This window comes from Protopterus annectens, chromosome 6.part0 (assembly GCF_019279795.1).
Source record: "Protopterus annectens isolate FY-2018-M chromosome 6.part0, PAN1.0, whole genome shotgun sequence".
Taxonomy (NCBI): domain Eukaryota; kingdom Metazoa; phylum Chordata; order Ceratodontiformes; family Protopteridae; genus Protopterus; species Protopterus annectens.
This window is the reverse complement of record NC_056737.1, coordinates 257,538,523-257,558,331: the sequence shown is the minus strand read 5'-3', so window position 1 is coordinate 257,558,331 and position 19,809 is coordinate 257,538,523. Positions and strand designations below refer to the sequence as shown.

Below are 19,809 nucleotides of genomic sequence, written 5' to 3'. Positions count from 1 at the left end.
AAAAGGCTGAGATCCCTCATCAAATCCTCTAAAGCTAGTTATGGAAACAAAATTGCAACAGATACTAAAGACAACCACAAGGCCTTCTATAGTTATGTCAGAAATCTACAAGGCAATCACATCTGCTCGGAGCTACTACCCAATGGTAACTCCTATACTGAGCCAACAGACATTGCCAAAATACTGGCTAACAGATTCAGTGCCAACTTCACCCCCTAAAGGGCCAATCACAATATCTGAGGAATGCATAATACCCAATATTACATCTGCATAGGTTAAAATCGCACTGTCCAAGACCAAGAATACCGCTTCCATGGGACCTAACAACATCCCGGGCTGTGTTCTACATGAATTGCAAAATGAACTGGCACCACACCTGTGTGTCTTGTTCAATCACAGCCTCATTTCAGGCTTTGTCCCTGCTAAATGGTGCACTGCTACAGTCATCCCACTCCACAAAGAAGGTGCAAATATGGACCCTGGGAACTACTGCCCCATTAGCCTGATGACTCTGGTATGTAAGGCTATGGAGCACATCATCATGGACCTAATAAATAAGGACATAGGGAATCTCCAGACTCTAGACCCCACACAGCTTGGATTTGTTAAGGGTAGATATCATCTGCTCAACCTGGTGGACTTCTTCGAGTCTGTCACCAGAGCTGTGGACGAAGGCAAGGTGGTTCACAGAGCCTATCTCGATCTGGCCAAGGCCTTCATTACAATTCCTTACTCAGGATCATAGATAAACTCACTAAATTAGGCATCAACCCTTATGTCATAAGTTGGGTTGCAAACTGGCTTACTGATAGAACTCACATAGAGAAAGGAGCAGACTCCAAATCAGACTACCAACCAGTCACAAGTGGAGTCCCACAGGGATCAGTCCTAGGTCCTCTCCTGTTTGGCATCTACTTTTCTGAAGTCCAGGCCAAAACCAAGGGACTCTGGCTGACCAAGTTCGCAGACGACTGCAAACTGGGAGCCATTATTAGCTCTCCAAATTATGTTGACATTCTATAGAAAGGCCTCATGGAGACCAGTGACTGGTGTCAGAACCATGGCCTTAAGCTCAACACCAAAAAATGCATCATCATTCCCTTTGGGAAGAACACGGTACCCATGAACTACCACATCAATGGTAGTCCACTGAACACTGAAGGTGTCACAGGAGATCTGGGAACACAAGTGGATAGCAACCTATCCTTTGATAATCACATTGACACTGTGGTCAGAAAATCCTCTATGTGGCAAATCTCATTACAAAGGTTTTTGCAACCAGGAAGAAAGAGGTCATTGTCTCTGTCTACTCTTCCCTCATTAGACCAATTATCGAGTACAATGCCCCATTCAGCATGTACCTCACTAGACATATGCAACAACTAGAAAGACCACAAAAATACCTCATTAAGATGATCCTAGACCTTAAATACTTGCCCTGTGCAGAAAGACTAAAAAAACTCCAACTTTTCTCAGAGTGATATCGCCTACTTAGAGGCGATCTGTGCTTGACCTACAAAGCCATGTCAGACCCAGCACTGTTAGATATGCTACATCTAAAGAAATCCCAATCCCTCCAAGCCACACATGCCAGAGACCTCAACCTCATTACCTCAATCAACAGAACTTGTTGTAGGGACAGGTTCCTAACCCAGAGACTGCCCATGCTCTGGAATAGACTTCCCTTACATGTCAAGCAAAGCACATCACTGGCCCTCTTCAAAAGAAATCTTGATGAGTGGATGGGAAAATTCACCACAGGGATCTTTTCAGTGGCCCTGCTAGACAGAGGCACTGGGAAATAATGTCGGGCGGCATGATGCTAGGGAATCTTTTGGTCTAGGCTTGTAAAGGCTCCAGGGCCATTAGCCTAGTACACTCCTATGAACCTATGAACCTATCATGCCCTTGCTGCTCCTCCATGCCTGCTTGTCAGGTCCTTGCCCATTTACTGGCTATATGTTACATATAGACATGTAACAACATAGTGATTATGCAGTATTTGTATCTTTAAGGGATGTTACTGGTGCTTTGCCCTATATGTCGAAGTACCATATGAGAGCACATCAGAACAGTTCATTAAAATTTTTTACTGAAAAATACACATCATGTCTAACACCTCTTCACTCATTCATCCTGTGCGTGCTGTCAGGTACATTACCTTTGGCACCAAAGGCTGTATTTTTCATGCTGCACCAATTCTGGTACTTCTGATGCAGTTTTCTGCAGTCCGTATATTCTTCCAACAGATTCCTGTACTATATCAAACCTATATGCAATAGCATACCAGTCTCATTTTTGTAGTGTAAATATAATGACTGCAGTTCCATTTTTACATTTTTGCATTATTAACATGCACATAATGAACTATGTAGTCTTTTCCAATCAAAGCAGTGATTTCAGGTCACACTTTTGCAAATCGTATTGCATTTTGCTTTCAGTTTTTCCTCTCCTTCCTAACGCACTGGGTCAGTTGTTCAGTTGCATTTGTTCAGGTTTTGGCTAAAAATGTCATCATTGCATCACAAGTATATTTGAAGGTGAATGGGAACTTGTCATTAAAATGGAAAGATGGAACCACTAGACTCAAGCATTTGAGCTTTATCTCAGTGTGAATGGAATTACAGAAAGCAAGTAAATACCCAATATGCAATGTACTTTCATGTCACATGTGAGGAAGTTGTTACATTATTTAACACTTTTAACCTTAAAGACAAGGAGAAGCTATCTGCCCTAACTGGAAAAATTCAGGCTTATTGAAACCCAAAAACGTTATAGTATGTATGTAAGGCATTTGTTTTAAATTAGAAATGAAGGGGTTCCGAGTCAGTAGGTAATTGTGGGTATTAAAGTGCTGGGGAGGGTAACTGATAAACAAATATGCATAGTAGTAGAAAGATGGGAGATGAGCAGTTTGGATTTAGATCAGAATGCATACTAAACATACTGATGTTTGCATTGAGACAAACAGTACAGAAGAAGCTGAAGATGAGGAAAGAATACAATTATGCATTCTTAAACTTGGAGAAAGCATATTACAAGGTCCCAAGAATAGTTTGAAGTCCCAGAAACATTGGTAGAATTAGTGTAGACTATGTACAAGGTCCCAATGACATAAGTAGAAACAGTGTTCAGACTCATAGAGGGGTTCCCATTAGAAGTGGGTGTGTGTCAGGGTTCAGCTCTGAGCTCAAAGCTGTTCAATATGGTGAATGACTACATTAACAAACAAGATGGAGGGGACAGATCAGCAAAGCTGCTCTGTACGGACAATGTGGCATTACAAGCAGACTCTAAACAGGAACTTCAGCGAATGACAGGGGAAATGAATGCAAAACAGAAGGAACATGGAATGAAACTGAGTGCAGACAAGACAGTTGCCATTGCAATAAATGTGAGAAATCATAAGAAATTGATAACTGAGATAGAAGGAAAATAGTGGAGCAGTTTAACAGCTTCAAGTTTCTGGGAGGGGTGGTTCAAAAGAATGGAAATCTAAAAGAGGAAGTTAAATCTGGACTCAGAGGTGCTGCAGCCAATTGTCAGGGATAATGTGTGATAGAAGAATACCAAAGAACTAAAAGAAAGTATTTTTGTGTGGCAGAGAAACAAGGATAAGTGAAGGCACAGCAGTTCAGGAAGCTAGAGGTGATGGAGATGAGGTGCCTGAAAAGAGTACTAGGAAGCACACTGTGGAAGAAATAGTCACATCAGAGCAGAAACCAAAGTAGCTCTAATTGCAAAGTAGGTCAAAGAGAACAGATGACAGTAGTTTGAGTCCATGTTCAGGAAAGTAGAAGCTGATTTTGTGAAGAAGATCTGGGAGTAACAGTAAAAAGACAAGGGGAAATGAGGACATCCAGTCAAGGGATGGATGGATTGCACAAGGGAAGACCTGTGACAGGCAGGTTTGACTGTCAAAAATGGTATTAGTGACACTGCATCAAAACATTGTGACACCCCAACCCCATGTAGAAAAAATGGCTAAAAGGGAGTTAATGATGATGATGATGACTTGTGTGATTGAATTGTGAGTCTGATAACTTGCATGATTCATTGATGACAGAAGGTATGAAATCAAAAATTATTATGTCAGTGGCAGGCTGTCAAAAGAAGCTGATCTGATGCTTGATAGGGCACTTGATGTGTGCAGACAGCTTTCAAGCATTCAGTTTAAGTACATGACCAAGGAACATGTAAAATAAAAAATATGGATGAAAATGAGAGCAAAATGAACATCAAAACAAATAAAAGAAATAAAAATAAAAACAATTGGTGACCACATGGTATCCAAGATAGTGCCTGGTAATAAATGAGCAGTCAGGCACCAAAATGAGTGCAAGTAGTGAGGTGAAAGCCACAAAAAAGCACACTGTAGAGCCATTAGCTGACTATGTGGGCTATGCAGGGGCCATAATCATTTTACAAATATGTGTAAAACCTGGCTAAAGGCAAAGAGTTAAAGTTAAAAATATTTGCTGGCACAGCTGAGTTGCATACTATGAATACAGTACAGCCTGCAAATAGCAAAAATAATGGATATGCTGAAAAGCTTGTGAATAGAGGTAATAAGAGGTCTTTTATACAAGACAATATATAAGAGGTGTGGAACTGTCAGTAATTAGCTTTTCATCAAAAAGGAAAGATAATTAAATTATTGTAATTATTTCAATTCTGAGTAAATATTTTCAGTTGTAGTTATAGTAATCTGTGTGGTGATGCTTGTTTGCACTTTTGGCTGCGTTTCACGTTTTAGCCAAAAAAGTTATCTGTTTGCATGTTTTAGTTTATTCTGGGACATTAGTCCTGTATTTTAATTAACAGTTGTAGGAAGATTGTGTTTCTCACTATTCTGCACTTCTATCTGCACAAGTAGAATTACTTGAAAAAGCTATCCTTTTATATTTTAAACCCTGTTGGGCCATAGTCTTGTAGTTGAATTCACAGTTGTGGCAGGACTGTATACTACTACTGCCAGACTTGAACCTTAGTCATTTATTAATGCATTTTCCATAAACAGTATTACTGGTAAAATTCTGTATAGTCTGTTGCCTTAAACTGTAGTGCACATTCAATAGGGAGAAATTTGTCTCTAATCCAGTTTGTGTTTCAGTACTTTTATATTTTGTTTATCAGTTGCCTGCTTAAAGTTGCATTCTGTGTCTGCCCCATACCTGAATAACACACTAAGATAATGTTTCTGAAACAGCTCCAGTATTGGATGCCTCTTTAGCTAGCCTACTTGTTCCTTGAAAAATGTTCCCAACCCTCCCACCATTTTGCTGTGGTGGTTTTATAAGGCTGTGTCTCTGGCCTCCACCCCTTATGGTAATCAGATTTCCAAAGTCCCTCTCTCACCTGTTTCATTGTTATTATCTTTTGTATAAACTATTTATGTACTCTTCCGACCCATTATTTTCCACAGGTCCATGATACTGAACTCCCACTCAGGAAACCATATCACTCTTGAGTAAACCTCCTTTGCAATATATTGTCTCCTGCTCACTTTTCTAGAGTTCAGCAACGTTTGGAGTCCTAGCCTGCATTCCAGAAGTGTTTTACTTGTATTCAGTGCCATCCAGGCAAAGTTAAGTACCTTTGATTGCTAAATAGCACTTGCTTAAGGTATTTTGAGTGATTGCTACTACTTCCTGCTTTCATGTGTGCATTTTACTGAAATTTTGTGTAAAAAGATTGCTCTCCCTCTCACTGTTACTGCTATAAGACTGTCTTGATATTGTCTTCAGCAAGGCTTTTCCAGATAGCTGTTTAATTGGTTTGTGATAGCATTGCACTTCTGGGTGTCTTCTACCGTGTTTTTATATTAGGAGCACTGGGTATATTCATCTTGTGGCAGGGGGTGTTTGTCTATACACAAAAGGACTCATAGTATAATCATTTTACTGGCCAGAGGGCTCATTATTTAGTTTTCTGTTTTTTCTGTGCTGTTATAATTTTGCATGTTTGTGTGGATTAACAGTACCGTGTACAGTAGAAAACACCTTAAAAGCAAATTTTCCCTGTAGAATGGCCCATAAAACTATACCATGTAAAGCAGCAATATAGAGCAAATACCTTATGTGCCAACAAGCCTAGAGCAGCTAGTCGGACGTCAAGTGGCAATATATACAGATTTAATGCAATTCAGTATTGTGTAAACATTGCAGTTAGTAGAATTTAGAACTGTTTAGTATACTCTGCCCCAAAAATTCACCCTTAGAGAAGAGAAAAACAAACATTGTTTTTCCTTCTACAAGCACAGATGTGCAACACACTCTCTTCCTCCTGATCCAACCATTCAGGTCTCATTTCTGTGTCCCTGCCCCCAGCCCTCCTTTGACATACCCTGTCTGCACAGAGCAGTATGGTACTCATGCTTTAGTTAAAAAAATCTTTTTAAACTGTAGCAAACTGACTACTATAAATGTAGCAAATAGTTGCTACAGTTTATACCATGCCTGCATGGAGCACTACAACACTCAGATTTTAGTTAAAAATGTTTTTCTTTTAAACTGTAGCAAACTGCTTGCTATAACATAACAAACAGTTGCTACAGTTTAGACCACACAGAGTGCTTACAGTGCTCAGGATTGTCCTCAAATGCAATACCAGCTTTTAAAAGCCAGTATTATATTAAAAAATTATCCGGATCAGCTGATTGTCACTCCCAACACTTTGCATCCAGGGCAGTTGCCCCTCTTGTCCCATCCTAGCTATGCTACTGTCAAACATTAAGCCCCTAAGGCATGTAAACACACTTTCCAAGGCACTCGTCATACGGGATTCCATTGTAAAATATATTGATACCCTCTAACCAGGCTGAACAAGGAGAAGATAACTAGTAGTTGCTTATCTGGAGCCAAGATGTGTCATATAATTCATGCACTCAAGTCATTATGCCACAGGTACCAGTATGAGTCCATCATAGTCCATGTAGGTGTAAATGACCCAAGATGGCCATCCCTGGCAATATAAAGAGAGACATTATGGAGCTTTCAGACTATGTGCACTGAGCAGCATATTATTATTGCAGAAGATGATGCTACAATATGAGCAAAAATGATTGATTTCAACATTTGACTATTTTTCTGGTGTAATTCTAAGGGGATACAATATTTGTCAGCTTGGTTAACAGACCACGTTGCTTTGCTAAGAATGGTCTGCACCTTTCCCCTCTAGGCTTTCAAATAATGGCTAAAACTTTATCCACCCCATAGAGCCTTTTTTAGGCATTGTCAAATTGACAAACCTATCACAAATACGGGCAATGGAACAGACACAATACCCAGTCAAAGAATGATTATATTAATCCAAGTTTATTGTATGAATCGCATAGATTAAACGCTTTTGTCCCATAAACATGGGACTTCATCAGAATCACTGAATTAGCCTATTAATTAAGCTTTTATACACTTCTAAAACATTCCGGTTAAGCCATTTCACTTTCTTAAAAGACCATTACATTATTAAAAAATACTGTAGCCACGGTGGTGCAGTGGTAGCATTGTCACCTCAGAGCAAGAGGTTCTCCCATTCGATTCTTGGCTGGAGCGCCTTCTGTGTGGAGTCTGCATGTCCTCCCCGCGGTCGAGTGGTGTTTGAAAGACATGTATGAATGGGGTGCCTTCATTGAAGGGTTGGGCATCGGGCTGGCACCTCGGCACTGTAAAAAAAACCTACTGCCAATCATTAGCGGACCGGAGTTCCGCTGTGGCGACCCCTAACCGGTAAAAGCCGAAAGAAGAACATTATTAAAAATACTATACGATATATTAAAATCATTGACAGTAGTCAACATTCATACAAAAATGCTAAAACAATGCTAAAACAATGTTAGTTTCATACCTACTTGCTCTTTTATTTAAAATAGGCTGTATTGAAATATGTTCATTTAATCCAGGTGGATGTGAGGCATGTAATTTTAATTGCCACCACATTTCTCTTTCTTCTAGCTATCCACTATTATCACCCCCTTTAAAATTAACAGTAATTTGATCCAGAATTCCAAAGGTGAATGTTTTAAAATCAATGCATACCCTAGAGTGTTTATAAAGTGCATTATTGTCATTCTCTGTATTAATCTGATATACGTGTTCATAAATCCTTTTCTTAAGTGGCCTTTCAGTCTTGTCTATGTAGAAGGCAGGACAACTGAAACACAGCTAAATAGACCACCATGTTTGTCTGACAGTTCCCTTTCAAAAAATGTACTTGGACATGTTTCAGATTTTCTAACACTATAGAGCTTGCATCTAGGATGAAACTACATTGACCACAAGAAACACATCTTTTCGTTCCTACTCTTTGTAAAATCCTTGTACCTTGACCTAACCCTCTCCATTCAAAATTATCTTTCAAAGTAAAACCAGTTTTAAAAATAAAATGCAGTTCTGATCCCAAAAGCTGGATTAATTCAAGATTAGTTTTTAAAATATTCCATTTTTTTCTTGTGATTGTTTTAACTTCATGAGCTTTTCCATTGTATTCAGCAGCACATCCCCTCTCATACTTCTTTTCTTCCTAATCTGCTTATTCTTTCATCTAAAGCCATTCCTAACAGGGGCTTATATCTCTTGCCCCATTGAGACTTTACATAATCTATTGTTTCACTTATAAGTCTTGGAGGGTATTCTTACTCATAGAACATTTTTCCAACTTTATCTAATTCTTCTATTAAATCCTTATAATTAGAAGTCATTCGGGCAACTCTAATCAGTTGTCCTTTCAAAAAGCTCTTCTTTTGGGGAAGTGAGTGGCAGCTTGAATAGTGTAAATATGAATTACTAAGAGTCTCCTTCCTATAAACTCTACACTTCAATCCTTCATCTGTATGTTCAATAAGGGTATAAAAAAATTAATTCTTTCTTTATCATATTTATAAGTAAATTTTAGGAAAGAGGGAGTAGCATGTAGATATTCATCCAATAAGCTTGGATTAATATAATAGTTCTTCAGCTGGGTATTATGTCCGTTCCATTGCCCGTATTCGTGATAGTTTTTCTCATAGCGGTTTGCTGTTTTTGGAGTGCTTGGAGTGGTTTACAAATTGACAAACATACCGACAATGCAAAATCAACTCAACTAAACCTCATAGTATTACTGTTCAGTTTCAGGACCCTAAATAAAAAACCTCACTCCCTCCAAGTCCTCCTCACATTTGAAAATATAGACATCTGTGCAGCTGCTGAGACATGGTTCAAAGTCACAGAGAGTACCCTGGCAATGCAAGGTTCCAGTGCCTTTTGAAATTTTAGAGCAGTAGCTGCACAAACAAATGTGGAGGTGTCTCAATATACATCATTAAGAAGTATACCTCTAAGGTGGTCAGACAGGATGATGTGCTGTAGTTCTTCCACATGCAGATCACCATATACAAAAAAATGTACCATATCCTAGCCAACTCTGGGTCACCTTCCGTGTCCCAAGAAGCTCACAATGCACACTGGGACCTACTTGAGATATTTGCCATCCAAGCAAACATCCTAATCATGACTTTAATTACCTCTCCATAGACTAGAAATAACACATGAATCCGTGGTGGTGCAGCAGTAGGGTTGTTGCCTCACAGCAAGAGGCTCTCCCGTTCATTTCTCGGCTGGAGTGTGGGGAGTGCCTTCTGTGTGGAGTCTGCATGTCCTCCCCACGGTTGAGAGACATTCCGAAAGACATGCGTGAATGGACGTGCCTTTGTTGAAGGTTGGGCATCGAGCTGGCAACTCGGCACCATAAAAACCTACTTCCAATTATTAGCGGACCGGAGTTCCACTGTGGTGACCCCTAACTGGGAAAAGCCGAAAGACAAACAACAACAACAGACTAGGAATCACACATGGCCTCAAATCTACAGGCACAGAGATTCCTGGAATTCATAAATACAAACACCCTTGACAAAATAGAGAATACATCCATTAGAGGCTCCAAAATACTGGACCTCAAGCTCACAAATATGGGGGAACACTGCAACCCCCCCAATGTCTCATCCACACTGGCAAGGTCCAACCATAATCAAAATCAACTCAATAATTCTATTAAGAGCAGTAACTGTTAGGAACTATTCCAAAGCAAATTACCTTTTACTAAGTGATTGTTTGCCAAAACTCAGTACTCTCCAGACGTTGAGGACACAGCAGCCTATGCTGAAGGGCTCTCAGAAACTCTGTATAAATATGTCAGTGGCTGTATAGAGGCTGCTGTACCTACCAGAAGTAAGCCCAAGACTAGCCCCAGAAACAAACCACCCTGGTGGCATCCCAAATTAAACAGGATATTCAACAAAAAGAAAAAAAAACTGATGGCAAAAATCACGAGGTGTAATTCCCATAATGATAAAAACTCACTTATCAAACTAAATAGGCAACTTAAGATGGCTAATTAAGTCAACCAGAGCCAGCCTTGAGGTTAAAATAGCATACCAGGTGAAAAATAACCATAAGGCCCTCTACAGCTATATCAGAAACCTCAAGGTTTGTACTCAGCAATCTGCTGAGCTGGTGGTCTTAATGGTGCCACATTCACTGAGCCTTGCAATATAGCAAACTTGTTAGTGGACAAATTTGGTTTCAACTTTACCCCCCTCACCCTCAACCATCCCCCACAAATACCTTCAAACATAACCCCTCCAGCTATAACTAGGGAGCATGTGCAGCCAGAGCATGCTGACTATAACTAGAGAATATGTACTGGCTGCACTCACTAACGTCAAGAGCAAAGCTTCAGTGGCCCCCAATAACATCCCAGGATGCCTCCTGAACAGCCTGAAATATGACTTATCAGGACCCCTAGAGTCATTATTTAACTGTAAACTTCAAACAGGATTTCTACTACATGAATGGAGGACTGTGATGGTTATCCCCCTTCATAAGGGCAGACCTTCAACAGATCCTCGAAACTACAGACCGATTAGACTGACTAGTCCTATTCTTTTTGGCAAGTACTTCTCGGATGTCAAAGTCAATGTCAAAGGCCTCTGGCTGACCAAGTTCACAGATGATTGCAAACTGAGAGTAGTCATTGAATCTTCTCATGAAGCACCCTTCGGGAAGGTCTAACACAGACAAACTGTTGGTGCCAAATCCATGGCTTAAAACTCAATACCAAGAAATGCATTATAGTACCTGTTGGGAAGTCTACCACCCTGGGTAAGTATATCATCAATCAAACACCCATAAACGTGGATTCAGTAGTCAGGGATCTGGGAACGCATGTAGATAATAACCTAGCCTACAACCAACATGTGTCCAAGGTAATAAAAAAAAAAATCCTTCTCTGTTGCTCTACTTATAAGCAAGGGCATGGCATCTAGGTCCAGAGAGGTCATTATACCAGTGTACTCAGTACTCATCAGATTCCTCATAGAGTATAATGCCCCCTTTGGCATGTACTTGACCAGACACATGCAGCAACTGGAACGTCCACATAGGTTTATTACAAAAAGAATACAGGAAGAAAACACAACTGCACTGATCACTTCAAAGCCCCATCTCTTTACTAGGTGTCATACGGACTTCTGAGAGGTGATCTTTTCTTAGCATACTAAGCATCTCTGGACCCTCTTTTGATGAACCTTCTGTGCATCTGCAAAACAAACAGCATCAAAGCTACTAGATTAAAAGACCTAAATTTTACTTGTGACATAAATAGGACATGTTGGAAAGACATATATGTTCCTCAGAGAATTCCTGCTCTCGGGAACAGACTCCCCATCCATGTGAAACAGAGTTTCTCCCTATTCTTATTTAAGTGCAACATAGACCAATGGATGAGTAATAGGAATTCACCCCTACCCTGTTCTGCTGCATATATTTCTGATGGACAGAAGCAGTCAGTAAATCACCCCCTACATCAATTAAATGTGTGGGTCACACTTGGGTTGCATGGATAGGCTTATACAGGCGCTAGTGGTCATTAGCCTAGTGTACACCTATGGACCTATAAACCAATAATACTCCATTTAAATATCATACTAGTGCAGAATGCAACACAGTCTTTAAAACTGTGATTAAATCATGGAATCTGTATGGTAATGTGCATCCTTTTGACATATTCTATGTATAAACTGAGGGCCATTGGACAAATTTTAAGTGACTGTGAGTACAAGCACAGGAAGATAAAAAGTTGTTGTTTCAGGGGATATCTTTGGAAGAGTATTTAAAGCAACCAGACATACTGTGGGGTGTTAAGTTTATGAGGCATGTGGTATGATTAAAAGGATTCATACTTTGCAGTTACAGGTCAGTGCAGTTAGTAGCATGAATATTATTGGTTGTCAGAGCAGTAAATTTGATGGAATTAAATAAGTTAGTAATTAAATTATTCAAAATAGTTCCAACAGCAGATTACATACTTGAGAAATGCCTTGTGATAGTGCAAATGTTAAAGTCACCTAAGTCGTGTGCATGTTCACAGAGATCAGCAAGATATTGCAAGCAGTCGCAGAGACTGCTTTAGTCTCAGGAGCATGACAGAGTTAGACACTTTGTCAACATGCATGTTTTCCCTAACAAAGTAGTTGTGGAAGAATGTCACGAGTTCTGATACGGGTGCTATATATGACAATACTACAGTAACAAACATTGTTTGGTTACTGCACAGTATGCTATTTTCTGGTTGAAATCTGTAGCTAGACATTTTACTGAAGATGATTTAGTTGATGAGCCATTTTGTTGAATTTTACAAACTTCCCAGAGGTTGTGTAAAATGAGGGTGTGTAGTCTTGCCCACCTACCCCCATTTCAACCTGGACTGCAGAATATTGCTTTTAATTAGTGAAGTTTGACAAAATGGTCTTCAGTGAAATATGTATTATCGATAGGACTCAATAGTTAAAAAGGAGGATTAGAAAACTAGACCAAGCTGCTGTCAACAGATAGCCCAGATCCCACAGAAAGGGTACAAAGTGAGAGAACCTGGAGGATCCTGTCACAACCCTTGCTGGGGAATTCTGGATCTGCTGCAGGTCGGCAAGGTGTATATCAAGAGCTGGTGTTTCTACACTAGTCCAGGTGAGAGAATGCTAGTGTGGTTTAATATGGTGAGTTAGTAAACATACCCTGCTATTTAGAATGTTAGCTTTACTACATAAAAGAAACCATTGCCTTCCACCTAATTTATGTTGTCTTCACATTTTCATTTGGAGTTTTCACCAGGAGTTTTACCTTCATAGAGTTAATATATTCTAAATACTGATCCAGTCTTGCTGACAGCTGTTCATTCTTCATTTCAGATTGCAGGAGAATGAAGCGAATGCAAGAGCATTGCAGGAGGAGAGAGAATATTATTCCTCACAGTTTCGGGCACTGCAGACATCCCTTATGGAACTGACAAGGCAGAAAGAACAAACAGATATGGAGCTTAAGGTAAAAATAAACAAATGAATCTACAGTCAATAAATTCTTGAAACTATATCCTATCCATTGCATGATGGATCTTCATCTTGCAATTATCAGCAACTTTGCTGCGTTAAAAAAGAGAGATATATTAAGTACATTCACAGATACGTTATTAACTCTGCCAGATAACTAGGGTAGTTACTTTAGGTCTTTGAATCATAGGTCAGACTGGGTTGCTGAGGGTCCTGTAGGACTTTAGTTCCATGGAAAGGCTCAGGTTTCTTCATTTTCCATGTTAAATGTATACTTTAGATCACTGCTTATTATCTCAGATGTAGCATTACAGCACAAGGCATGCGGTCTATTAGAAAACATTTAAAGTCAGACATTCACCCCAACCTATGTAGAAAAATGGGAAAAGGGGCTGTGAATGGATGGATTATGAAGCAACATGGTGAGATAATGTATATTACAACAGTTACATCTCTAGCCCAGCTTAAAACAACACTAAAAACCCACGTATTCAACAGACGTCAGACTAACCTCTTCCTCTGATTATGCTATTATCTTTGCTGCACTTTCTGACTAACTCATCTCCCTTTGTCTATTCTATTACCTATGCCTCTTTGCATACTAACATTCACTGTACTATACCACTGTAGAGCTGATGACATATTAGACTAGACATGTCAATTTCTTTTGTAAACTATATTCAGAAAGTGTGTGATGTCATATTGGTCTCTGTTTAATTACACAGAAATGTATAATGATGTAATGTCTCTCTACTTATTGTTTAATCTTTTGATTCTTATTGATTTAGATAAAACTTATTGTGTATTATCTACACTTAGTAATCCATTAATTATCCTTTATGTATAACTGCTTGCCCAAACTGTATCTAAGCTAGTATTTTAATTTCTTTGAACTATGTATACTACGGATGTACTGTACTTCTGATGTTCAGTGTGGAGCTTCTCTCCCCAGACCTCCACTGAAAAAGGATGTGTCCAGTCAGACTTTTCCATTAAACAAATGTAAAATAAATAAATAAAATATATCAGAGAAGATGATCTATAGATTTCTAGTTATCTTAAACTTTAAATAAGAAGGAGTGGAATGTTACAGGCAAACTTTTGTTTATATTTTGCTCATTCTATATATTGTTAAATTAACACAAATGTAGCGTCTAAGAGATACAACAGACTATGCATTTTCCCAGCTAAACACTAAATTTTGGATTCAGAATGCCTACAGTAAGTGTAAAAGATCTGAATTTAGGAAATCCCTAGCACATTGATTAGACTAGTGTAGATGTAGTCTACACATTGTGGTAACCTTTATGAACCCCCCTCGATATTTAAGGTTGCAAGAAAATCAGTAGGAAAACTAAAATTATGAGGAAGAAGGTGGCAGTTATGCTTGTTTATAAGTTCATAGATTCATAGGTTCATACTAGGCTATCTGCCCTAGGGCATTTATAAGCCTAGCCAGAGTGTATTTGGCTTTCGCCACCCATTTTAAATTAATTTTGCTATGCCCTTTTTCGAGGTTAGTATACTGTGCCTCTGTCTAACAGTGACACAGAAGTGATACCCGGGGTAAACCTACGATCTCCCATCCACTCATCAAGATTCCTCTTGAAGAGAGTCAATGAGGGACTCTGCCTAACTTGGACTGGGATTTTATTCCAGAGTGAAGGGAGCCTCTGGGTTATGAATCTGTCCCTCCAGCATGTCCTATTTATTTCAGTGCTGAGGTTCAAGTCTCTCGAGCGTAGCTCGATGGGATTTGGATTTTCTGAGGTGCAGCATGTCCATTAATTCCGGGTTGGACATGGCTTTATACGTCAGGCACAGATCGCCTCTGAGCAGGTGGTATGCCACTGAGTAGAGCTGGAGTTTCTTTAATCGGGCAGCATATGGCATCTGTTTGAGCCCTATGATCCTCTTGGTGAGGTACTTTTGGGGTCTTTCCAGTTGCTGCAGGTGTCTGGTAAGGTACATCCCAAAAGGGGCATTGTACTCAATTATGGGCCTGATGAGGGATGAGTAAAGAGGCATGATGACATCCCCTGATCTAGATGTGAATCCCTTCATGATTAGGTGGGCTATATACAATGTTTTCCTAACCACTTTGGCCACGTGGTTGTCAAATGAGAGACTGCTATCAACTTGGGTCCCCAGGTCCCTAATTACTTCTTCTGTACTTAATGGATTACCACCTATGTGGTAATTTGTGGGCACTTTGTTTTTGCCAAAGGGGATGAGTATACACTTTTTGGCATTTAGCTTGAGGCCATGGCTCTGGCACCAGTTGTCTGTTTCTATGAGGCCCTTTTGGAGGATGCTTGTGTTGGCTGGAGAGTCGATTATGGTGCCCAGTTTGCAGTCATCTGCGAACTTAGTCAGCCACAGTCCTTCCATGTTGGCCTGTACCTCCGAGAAATATATACCGAACAAGAGAGGTCCCAGGACTGAGCCTTGTGGGATGCCATTTGTAACTGGTTTGGAGTCTGACATGGCTCCAGCAATTCTAACCATGTGGGTTCTGTCCTTGAGCCAGTTTGCAACCCATCTAGTGACATAGGGGTTTATATTTAAGCTGGTGAGCTTATCTATAATGCCTGAGTGGGGTACTGTATCGAAGGCTTTTGCGAGGTCCAGGTAGGCTGTGTGGACCACCTTCCCCTTGTCAATGGCCTTGGTGACTGTTTCAAAGAAATCAATCAGGTTTAAGAGGCAGGATCTGCCCTTAACAAAGCCGAACTGGGTAGGATACAGTGTCTGTAGGACCCCAATATCTTTATTTATGAGGTCCATGATGATCCTTTCCATAGCTTTGCAGACCAAGCTAGTCAGGCTTATGGGGCGATAGTTTCCAGGATCCATTGAGGCACCACCTTTGTGGAGAGGGACCACTGTTGCTGTATGCCACTCTTTGGGTACATATCCTGTAGTAAGGCTGAGATTGAACAGTAGTTTTATGTTTGGGTTTAGCTCTTCTTGGAGTTCATGTAGGAAGCAGCCCACGACACTGTCTAGTCCCATTGATGCTGTGTTTTTTGCTTTGGAGAGGGCAGCTCTTACCTGAGCATCTGAGATGTCAGGGGGCAGCACTCTGCTGGGATAAATATTTGCCCTTTTGGTGGGGAGGGGGGGAGTTTGCGCTGAACCTGTCAGCTAGGATGTTGGCAATGTCTGTGGGTTCAGTGTATTTTTTGTCATTTTGGACTAATTCTGAGCATATCTGGGAATTCCCACCCAGGTTCCTAACATAACTAAAGAAAGCCTTGTGATTATCCTTAGTGTCCTGTGCAATTTTTCTCGAAGCTGGCCTTAGACGATTTTATGAGTGCCCGTAGTTTTTTGCTAATACTGATCAGAGATGCCTTCCCTTTTTGGGATTTTGCTCTATCATGTAGTAGCTTCCTCCTTCTATTGTATAGTTTGTTTATGGCTGGGGTCCACCAGACAGGATGTCTGCCTTTGGAGGATTGGGTCTTGGTTTTATTTGGGATTGCATGATCTATGCATTCCTGAAGGTGTTCATAGAATGCGTTTATAAAGGATTCTGTGGTCTGGGCCGTATTTTCCACAGGCCCGGGGGCTTTGAAGGATTCCACCTCGGTTTTGAGGAGTTTGAAATTTGCTTTAGAGAAGTTTTTCACTGTGGTTTTCAGGGCAGGGGGTGGAGTCGGGATGTGAATATCCAGTGAGATTAGTTTATGGTCTGATCTTACCAGTGAGGGATACACTTCTGGTCTGGAGCATAGAGTCCCCATGTTGGTGATGATCAGGTCCAGTATGTTTTCCCCTCTTGTGGGAGTGGTAACAAGTTGTTCCATAGCATTTGAGTTTATAAATTCTAGGAACCTTTGGGCTAGGGTGTTGGAGCTAGAGTAATGCTCCCAGTCTATGTCTGGGTAGTTGAAGTCGCCCAATATAATGGTGTTTTGAGAGACCTTCATATTTTCCAGTGTTCTCAGGAAGGCTGAGTGGGGTTCCTGGGCTTGGGAGGGTGGTCTGTAGCAGGCTATAAACTGGAAGGCAGTTTTACCCACTGTTAGTTGCACATGAATAGTCTCTGATGCTTTGGGCTGTGCCACCAACCTGAAGGTGTGGGTATCTTTGACGAATATTGATACTCCCCCTCCTTTTGTGGTACGGTCCAGGTTTTGGGGCCGAAAAGCATGGTATGAGGTATAACCTGGTAGTGCTGGGGTGCTCTCGGGAGCCTTGAACCAGGTTTCTGTTACTGCACAGATATTGATGTTCTCCATGCTAGGGAGAGTTTCGAGTGCGTGCATCTTGAGGTTTAGACTTCTGGCATTGAGTAGCATTACTCTTAGTTTCTTATCCCTTGTGATATCTATGGAGGTGGGTTTGTCTTTTGAGCCTTGCCTAAAAATGGCACTATGGGGGTAGCAAGAGCCTTTGCCAATATCCGAAAGCCCAGGGGTGACAGGTGCAAGCCGTCCCTAGCGAAGCATCATGGCTTGTCGAGCATGTCATCTCAGGCTGACAGGCATTGGATCCCCTTTGAATGACACCAATACTTAAGCCAATTGTTGAAATTGATCATCTTGTCTTCATATTGTGGCATCATTCTTGGTGAGGGTAAGATGCTACTCAAGGTCAGGGTCATACCGGCCTGGGCTACATGCTCAGAGAGCTCCTCTATGTCTCTTTTCATGTAGTCCAGAGGTACGTCTCAGGTCATTCACACCAGCATGGACAATGACTGAGTCATATTTGTACTTGCCTTGGAGTGACCTGAGTGCTTGTGTTATGTGGCGGATCCTAGCGCCCAACAGGCAGCTCACCGTGACCTTCTCCTTGTTCAGCCTGGTGAGTGGGACGTCAGTGTGCCTGATGATAGAGTCACCTATTACAAGTGTATCAGGTGTGTTGTTTAGCCTTAAGGGCTGTGACTGTTCTGCACACTGGCTTTGTGAGCTATGTGTTGCACGTGTTTTGTTTTGGCGTAGCGGTTGCTTGGGTGTCTGCTTTGGAGGTCTCTGCTGCTTAGGCAGATTTTTATTTAGAGCCTCCGAGTATGTTTTTGTGTGTTTATGTGTTTGGTTTGCTGTCGTGGTAGGTCTGTGTGAGACTGGAATTGTAGTGAGTGTGGTTTCCTTCTCCTCCTGACTGGTTTCGCCAGTACTGAGTTGAGAGAGCTTAGCCTCCAGTATAACTATATGGTTGCATCTCTCACATGTGTTGGAATTTGTTGGGAGGAGGAGAGGGTTGTCTGTGTACATGAGGCAGTTGTAACATTGCCTCAAGATTCCCAGATTCACCAGCTGGACTGGAGAGGAGATTGACAACTGACCTTTGGACATGCTAGAATAGTATTGGGAATTCCTTTATAATTGAAAAAAAGGGCCAATGGGGAACGAGGTACTCAAGGGGAGTTTGTGAGGGTATAGTGCTTTTAATATTTTAGTGCTGACTTATATAATTGCTTTAGTGAGCAAGTGCCAGGTAACTTAAATGCAATGTGTTACAGGTAACTTAAATGCAAAAACAACAAACAGTAACTTTCTTTCAAGTGAAACAAGGAAATAAGTACAGTAAGCAATGCAGATATCACTAGGGATCCACAGAAGCGCTGAAAAGCCGCGTTTTAGGTGGAATTAGCGTTTCAGGGAAATAACAAGCAAACAAACAAGCAGCATACAAATAAAGCTAGATTCAGCAGGCCTGGATCTAGTCTATGCTACAGCAAACAAGGTGTACCAATTTCAGTAAGAAACAGTTCAAATATGCAGGCACTATAAGCCTTTAACCAGAAATTCCCAGCTCAGAAGGGCAGAGTCCAGCCTCTCCTCCCACAAGAGTGCAGACTACGAACCTTCTTAATGTAAAATAACTGGCCTGAAGCCCAAGTGCTTAAACCAGAACTAATACACTTTTAGAATAACAGATACTGAGCCCTCAATCAGCAGTTCACAACTTAGAAGGATGTAAGCTACCTGTCCTGCCACCACAGTGCAGGCCACAAACCTTCCTAATGTAGAACAACTGGTCTGAAGCCCAAGTGCTTAATCCAAAAGACTTAGAATGATAGCTACACTTTAATCAAGTTACTACCAAGCAGTAATAAATACAATTGAATACTTTAAAGAATGCCTGGATTAGTGCTCAAGTTATACAAACAAAGCTAGATTCAGCAGGCCTGGATCTAGTCTATGCTACAGCAAACAAGGTGTACCAATTTCAGTAAGAAGCAGTTCAAATATGCAGGCACTATAAGCCTTTAACCAGAAATTCCCAGCTCAGAAGGGCAGAGTCCAGCCTCTCCTCCCACAAGAGTGCAGACCACGAACCCTTGGGTTGTCTATTCACTCAGAATGGTGTACACTTTTTGTATGTGTTCATAAATCCAGCCTGTGTATGTGACTGATGACATGACCTATCTGCAACACATGACTGATGGGTCCTGTGTGTATTTCTCCTATAGCTGAGATGGTAACCTCCTT

The 19,809-nt window shown here is 40.8% G+C and overlaps 1 protein-coding gene across 3 annotated transcripts in view; it reads left to right on the top strand.

The window, feature by feature from the left end:
- Positions 1-19,809, top strand: part of PLEKHD1 (pleckstrin homology and coiled-coil domain containing D1) — a 532,907-nt gene that overhangs the window by 457,662 nt on the left and 55,436 nt on the right. For all 3 annotated transcript variants that reach the window (XM_044074000.1, XM_044073999.1, XM_044074001.1), the window contains exon 10: positions 13,223-13,355. In XM_044074000.1, coding sequence (XP_043929935.1) covers positions 13,223-13,355 — 133 coding nt within the window. The remainder of the gene's footprint in view (positions 1-13,222; positions 13,356-19,809) is intronic.